The sequence below is a fragment of the Sinohyriopsis cumingii genome, chromosome 10 (assembly GCF_028554795.1).
Source record: "Sinohyriopsis cumingii isolate HCF-2022 chromosome 10, ASM2855479v2, whole genome shotgun sequence".
NCBI classification, from domain to species: domain Eukaryota; kingdom Metazoa; phylum Mollusca; class Bivalvia; order Unionida; family Unionidae; genus Sinohyriopsis; species Sinohyriopsis cumingii.
The window spans coordinates 49,700,086-49,708,314 of record NC_142970.1 but is presented as its reverse complement, the minus strand read 5'-3'; the positions used below and the strand labels follow the sequence as shown (position 1 = coordinate 49,708,314).

General features: G+C 35.7%; 1 protein-coding gene across 1 annotated transcript; it reads left to right on the top strand.

Annotated features, from left to right (window-relative positions):
• The first annotated feature begins 1,402 nt into the window (after positions 1–1,402).
• Positions 1,403–3,711, top strand: LOC149790120 (uncharacterized). The gene has a single exon (XM_089973163.1). The coding sequence runs from the start codon at positions 1,403–1,405 to the stop codon at positions 3,410–3,412; it is 2,010 nt and encodes a 669-aa protein (XP_089829289.1). The 3' UTR covers positions 3,413–3,711.
• Positions 3,712–8,229: the final 4,518 nt, after the last annotated feature.

Sequence of the window (8,229 nt, the reverse complement as noted above, 5' to 3'; positions counted from 1 at the left end):
TCTTCCACCATATGCTATTCTTTTATTTTTTGTTGTAACAGTAGATAGATCATTAGTTGGAGTTTTAGTTCTACAACGTAAACAATATAAATTCATATTATTTTTATATGGATATAATTGATTTCTCAGCGACACGAAAACAAGAGCCAGTTAAACACCATCCTGCGTTGCCAAATTCCATCAAAATGATAAATAATAGGTCCATCTGGATCGGGTAAGACGCAATTATTACTTAATCTGATAATGAGATGGTTAAAGTGTGATAAGTTGTATTTGGCAGCACCATCAATTGATGATCAGAGATGCTATGAAGAAGATAGCGATGTTATCGAGTTTATAACCGATATTGATGAAGCGCCGAGCCTTGATATTTTAGACGGAGTTATTAATAATTTAGTTGTATACGATGATGTGGTGCTGGACAAACAATTAAATCCTGCTAGAATTTTTTTCACGTGGCAGACATAAAAACACTGATGTGATTTATGTTACTCAGCGATACACACAAATACCAAAAGTAATCAGAGATAACTGCGATGTTTTAGTTATGTTTAATGGAGTTGATACGCATACGTTGCGAAATATTCATCAAACTTGATGTAGCGGTGACATGGATATAATTAAATTCAGAAATTTCTTTTCACAAGCACAATCAACCCAGTACGGGTTTATAACAATAAATTTACATGATCCTAGAACAAGATATCGTATTGGACTTGATAAAATTTTTGGATAAATTTATAGCAGCAGAGGGGGCGGGACCTCAATGAGACCTCCGGTGGGTAAACAAAAATTTCGATAAAAACTCTCGGTCAGGTTAGCAGTGACCTTATTTTTTTAATTCGGAAGAAGCTTATATATTAAGCAAATGACTTTTCAGACAAGTGGTCTGTTCGCCCCCTCTGCTGCTGACGTACTGTTCACTAATTAAAGGCTTTTTTTACTGTTGAAACACACATCTTTTCTTGCACAAGATTCCTTGCAAGTGTTGTGAGACGTAGTGCTAATGCACTCGTTGGTATTGGGTTGGACAAATGATTAAAAAAGTGCTGTCTGAACACATTGGTGCGAAAAGGAGAACATTTGAAATATTAATAGTTGGATACGTTGCAGAAGGATACCTTGTAACTATACCCCGTGCTGCACGTCGGAGTAAATAGAACAGTTCGTTATTTCAAGCGACGATAAATTATTTTCCGATATTTCGATGGAATGTTTAATAAATGGGACGTTGCAATATATACATAGGTATGGAAGGCGTTTTGGAAACATTTTAAGATGAAAGAATATAGAGGACTGAATATATGAAACGAATTATTCTTTTCACATTATTGTTATTATTATTACTATTATTATTATCATTATTAGTTTTTTGCAGACATCCAAATGCACGCACAGAATAATGGAAGGAAGTATTCCCGTGTATTATAGCGATGTATCTCTTAGATTATTCCATGTCCTGGACAAAGTGGGACTGAGGGAGGATATACGTTGGAAGAGGATAAACACGATGTTTCAGATAGATGAGATTAAAACTATGGGTTCTAAAGATCCTGATCATATCTTCGGGAGTCAGGCTGAGGCTACCACCACCCAAGGACTACAGTCAGACATTGATATCCTTTGTTGTGATTCCGACATCAGGGTGCTGCAGAGTCTCCCGTCCTTTGAAAATGTTAAACATATATACATCATGGTCAGTGATGAAAGCACTCCACCAGGGTATGTGAAATTACAAAGACTGTGTCGAGATTCATCATTACCAGTGTTCAATGCGCAAGATAAATATCACTTATTGGATTCATTCGGTCGTTCTGTTTTAAGCAGTCTTAATATCTGGTCCAATATCGAGCGGCATGGTCCAGCCTATAAGCGATTCATAAGGACAGGACTTTCAATGGATTATGTGAAGGCATTGAGAGTCAAATTTTGGCCTGCTCAGGCCTCTCAGTGGGAAAACAGAATCAACAACTACCCATCTCAAGAAAATATCGCTCTTATCAAGCAGACTGGTGCTGTACTGGTTGCAGTTGGTCATCCCCTCAGTCCAGAGAATCATCTGGAGTGGAGAATATCCATTTCATATGGAGAAAAAATTCTTGTCTGGCAATTCAACTCAACACAATACAAATGCTATGTTTTGCTGAAAATGATCAAGAAAGATTTCATGCAACCACTTTGTGGAGAAAAAGCGTTGAGCAGTTATCACTGTAAGACATGCGTATTCTATGCGTTAAAAAGTACACCGTCTTCTCTGTGGCAACCAGAAAATATGTTATTGTGTGTTGAGCTATGTTTGAAAACACTGTGCAAATGGGTTACAAATGGTTACTGCCCAAATTACTTTATACCAGGGGAGAACATGTTCCATGGTAAAGTGTATGGCCATATACAAGTTCAGTTGCTAGCTATTCTACATGATCTTCTGAGACAGGAGGGAAAATATCTCCTCAGGCTGTCATGTGATGATATAGGTCAGAGACTGACTCGTCTTTGTCATACATCTCTAATCGATGCAGTGAATCAGGCGAAAGATGGCGTGAAATCTATGGGGTTTGTAATTAGGTTTTTAATTGGTACAATAGAAAATGCTAGGATGAAATTTGCTTGTCAAGATCTGGTTACCAAAATTGGTTTTGTGAAGAACATACGTTGCACACATACATCAGTACCGGCAGTACTTAAGATGTTTTGTTCCTCAAGTCTTGGATCAGATCTGGCATCCCTTTGTTTAGCACAGGAAGACAAGGAAAGTCTTGACATCGTTCAAGAGCTTCTCGTGTTGGGCTGCTCGTCTGATGTGGCCTCTGGAAGACTAAAACTGGCTGCTTTTTATTTGATGCAGGACAATTTCATCATGGCAGAGAATGTTCTTCATCAGATTCAAGAGAATTACACATATCTTGTCATGGATGCCGGTACTGTCCCCTCAGTAGATGCCCTCTGTAAAATATTGGAGGACAATCTCTCAGCAGCCGAGTTTGTGAGACAATATGTTGCCTTTCCAGCATCTTATTTTCAATCAGAGATTTATTGCATGCCTAGAGCATTAATTCTGGAGATGCTCATATATAGGTCATACATAGCTGCCAGCTATAATTCCCTGTGCGCTTTTGTTGATCCAAAGTTTTTCTTGCACTATCTTATGTACCAGTGTTACTTCCGGCAAGGCAAGACTTCACACAAGATGGCCGCATTGGACAACATGCGGTGGGTCGCATTTTACGATAGACTAAGGTACAGAGACTCCACTCTAAACCTGCTGGCATGCTGTTTGAAGCAAGAGGGGAGGTATATGGACGCATGCAAAATACTCTGCCTGTCGATGAGGTTAAAGAATGAACACAATGCTGCAATGTGGGAGATAGCTTTCCTAATTAATGATGCTTTTAGGTTGCTGCGCCAGAGATAACCAACGAAAGAGACTTTACAGGGGAAAGAAAACATTAAACACAAAGATATATTTCCGTGATATCTGATACATTTATCGAATGACATTACATAATTTTTGTATCTTTCTAATTTCACTCTTGGAATTATTACGACTACCGGTATGTGGTCTTAAAATAATATAGAAGAGTGACAAGCAACATCCTTTGTAAAATTATTTTAAAAAACCTCATTGGATACATAGTCAAAATATTAAAATATTATTGCGAATTAAAATTTCAAATTATCACAAAATTACAGACACATGACCTAATGATTAAAGTGTTGAATAAACTTCTAGTGAACATCCAAATTAAACTCAACGCTGAAGGATTGGATGTGCCTTTGGTGGTCCATGCAGTGGTGATATGCTACAAGTATTTCGTTGGATCACACTAATACAATATCCTTACTTGAAATTTCAATGTAAATTGAAATCCCCATTTCCAAGAATGTTAGTTTGATGAGAACTTTTCATTTCATGTAATAAATAATTTGTAATAAATCAAATTCCAGCCTGAAATTTACTAATGGACACACTAATAATACAGTTAATCCTGTTCATATCTTAAAACACGAATGAAGTATTATCAAATAAACACCTTTTATATTTTAAACTATCAGAGCACGTAACATGTGTTTCCCGCTTTCTAACTGAACTGGTTCACTTACTGTTACATGTCGTAAATCATGATGTTAAACAGAGTTGGGCACGGTACACTGAGCTGCAGTTTCATTTTCTAGCTCGTGTACTTCTGAAAGTTACAGTCTGGTTCACCTACACCCCCCTCCACCAGTTTCAGCTACAAAAAGATGAATCTGGTAGCTTATACTACGAAATACACTATCACACAAAATACTCAAAATACTCATATATATTTATATGAAATGAATAAAGATCCACTCAACAAATTCCTATAGTCCATTACATTATATCAATGTCCCTAATGGTTTATACAAACAAACAAAAAAATACATTAAACCCTCACTCTACATGTGACTTTCTACTCCGAGTCCTACACGTGAAAAGGAATATATTCTAACAGTGAATTGTCTGCTAAACGTTGCTATTTTATCTATCGAAGCTTTATCAAATTTACGATAATAACTAAATAAGTATGTCACGAGCACACTGAAAAGCATAAGTATACAAGGGAATCAAAACTATTTTAACTGCTGTCACTTACCCCTATGGCTGTAGTTTTGTGGTTCCGAACCGACAATCCGTGACAAGATCCAAGTGATGATGTACCGCTTGTAGTAAAACCGTACTATTTATACTATATGAAAAAACAAGACGTTCAAGACTCAAGGGTAAAGTACCAGTGCATGTCGAGAAACATGGGCATCACGCTACGAGCGACCTACAACGTGATGTAATCATTCAGTAAATATAATTCAAGGTAATAAAAACAAGCTACTCTAGTTGTACGCGTCGACAAAGTCAATTATACAATGTCATCGTTTAATGCAAAACTGAATTAGTTTCTTGCCTTATTCCGTGACAGTCCGTTTGTACACATTACATCATAGGTTTTTCAGGAGTGAGGAAAACTGCGATTAGGTTTTGATTATATCATATTTCTATTTTGCATTAATAGACAGTTTGATGTTTATATTCTTGGTCTGTGCTTCAGTCTGCTATTCATCATTGTCTCTTTAATGGTACATATGTTTTTAGTAATGGAGATTGGTCTCCACGAGTTTCCATCTGCCGGATCCTTTCAGTGTTCTGGGATAGGAATTACAATTGCTTGTTTCCAACTTGCTGGAATTGCTCCCGATCTACAGATCGCATTCAGCAGATCCAAAATTGGGAAGATTTAAAAAACAATACATTTCATAGCCTAGCGTGTCCTCTCCGCAAGAGGTGTTTTTTTCTTTCTTTTTCGGATGAGCCCCTTCATGAATATTGAAGTCAGTACACTAGTTTATCAACGACCATAGTGTACATCAGATAAAGTATTCCTTGAAAATTTTTCTAGACTAATGCTGAGCTGAATTATGGTCTGGTTGTGTTAACTGTGAACAATCATCTAATTATGGCATACAAAACAAAATGTACAAAGCCTAAATTCCATGCCAAATTTTAGCCATGTATCCACTCTCCCTTCACTTTTCTTAGTAAGATTTAGTGTACTGGAAATTGTTATATTTATTTGGAAATTATTTGTAAAATATTTACTTATGAGCTAATTGTTTCCAATTTAAACGGTCACTTTTTGAGTCTATTTTATGTAATTTACACCTACCTAAAAGTCCAAACAGATGTTGAAACAAATGACTACAAATCATAAATGTTTGGTTATGAATGGAAACGTACCATCTGTGATTTATTGTAACTCAAGAACCACACCTTACGGTCAATAATGGGTTTCTTTGTTTCACATGCCTGATACATCCTCCACTTGGTATAAGTGGCTAGTGAATCACTTTTTTTAATGATAAGTACAGCCGCTAAAATTAGTAGGAAATAAATATGCAACCCTATGTAATAACCAAAAATAATTAAGTTTATCAAGAAAAGGTACCTTCTCATTTAAGACATATAGTTATAATACCATCTGAAATAATTAAAACTAGCACCATACTAGTATGCTCCTCCAATACAACTGAGCCTCATATTGTGCATCTCTAGAATGACCGTGATATATAACTCTAGTTGTAGCAGGTTTTAACGCCATTTTCAGCACAATATAGGCTATACATGGCGGACAGTATAAATGGTGGAGGAAGAACCCTGGGAAACTCCGGGAAGAACCTCCGACCCACGAGAAGCTACTGGCAGAGCTTTTTCACGTACCCACGTTAGCCGAGCCTGAGACTCGAATCCACGCAGTCAGAGGTGAGATGACAGTGATTCGGAACGGTCTGCGCTTTAGACCACTCGGCCATTGGGGGCCCCTATATACAACTGAAAGTGAGGCCACCGCGTGGAAGGTGTGACTGATCGTTTTGCCCATCAATTGTGGCTAAAGATTATAAAATATAATGTATCTTTCCTTGAAACTATTATCGAGAATATACCGTTTTACTATCATGTTGAGATAGTTAAAATGATTATTGTTTAATATTACTATCGTGTTAAATAGATTACATTAAAAGAGAATGATACTATGTACCGTAAGTACAACAAAAACTTTAGTATGACACATACACATGAAATCCTTTATCCTACAGTTTGTTGTTCTTTCTAGCTTAGTCGGTCGGTTTAGTTGTCACTTTTGTTGTAATCAGCCAAGAGAGAGAGAGAGAGAGAGAGAGAGAGCGTCAGATATATATATATATATATATATATATATATATATATATATATATATATATATATATATATATATATATATATATATATAGTGTGTGTGTTTAAGATTTGTCAATGTTCGTATATTATAAAGGTCACATTTTCAATATCATATTACATAGCCAACGTTTCGTAAATAGCATATTATGTAGTCGGCTTTGGTCCATGACGGTAGACTATACTTTACGATGATGATTATTTGAAAACAATTATTTGTCTTTGGTTCTGAGTTAGAAACATTGGAACAAACATGGTATACCTGATTATTAAAATTTAAGTAAACAGACAAATTTGATGGGGCACGACCGATATCCTGATCCTCTTATTGTGTGTCAAGTTTGTAAATTTAAAAATTAATTTAGGCAAAAGTGAGTTTTACCGTAATTTTGTTATACTTGAGGAAATTGTGTGGAACACAGTCAAGTTAAACCTGGAGAACTTAATGTCAATGTTATCTCTGATTAACCTTTGGTTATCGGCGCAAAGCAAGTGATACGATTTCGGGGTATGGTTAAATAATATCGGAAATATGTTCTCAAATGTTTCCGTAATTGATGAATCCCTCACAGATTTGTTGCGTAATATATCAAAGCATTATTTTCTGAAATATATCAGAAGGCTTTCGATAAATTATAGGTCAGTCATAAGGATACACCAGTTCTTTCAGCTTCAGATTTCAGTCAATCATTTAAAATGGCTGTTGATGCAGGTGATGTCTGGACTGGTGGATTATTGATTCAATAAGACAGCAATGGTTTAGTTTATCCTACGTGTTATTTCCTTTAGTTCAGCTTCTTTTCCGATTATTGTATTCAGTGATCACAATCCTCTTACTTTCAGGACAAAAATGAAATAACAAAAGTTAGGGATTGTAAAGGTGGAGTTTAATGTGGCGGTAATACAACATTAACATTAGGAACATCAAGGTTAAAGATAATCTGATTGGAAATGAACTCTCACGTGTATAGATGTAATATATTGTTTTATTTTGCACTTATTTTGTCTTATTCATTCCTATGCAATTTTAATACGTTTTATATTCGATTAAAAGTAAAAGAATCTTCTACTGTATACTTTTTTCTTTTTCTTTATGATAGGAGATGCTGCTTATATCTATATTGTGTGTATGGATTGTCCGTTATTGTAGATCCTAATGGTAATTTTGTAAACAATATATTATATAGCTAACGTTTGTCCATGATTGTAGACCATACTTAAAGTTATTGATCATTTGTAAACAACATGTTTTTTGGATCTGAGTTCAGAAAATTGTTTGTTCTCTTGACTAAACAATGGTCAGCCTGAACTTTGTCAGCAGTTTATTAAAACTTAAGTATACAGACCTGATCGTGGTTACGCATTTCATTGGACAATGACCCAAATACTGTTCCTGTTAATGTCTCAAGTTTGTATAGAAGGGTTTTACTCAACGTAATTATTTTTACCATCTTCACATCAGCCATTGTGGAATCAGTTTTCGTTGAGTTCGTTTATAGTTT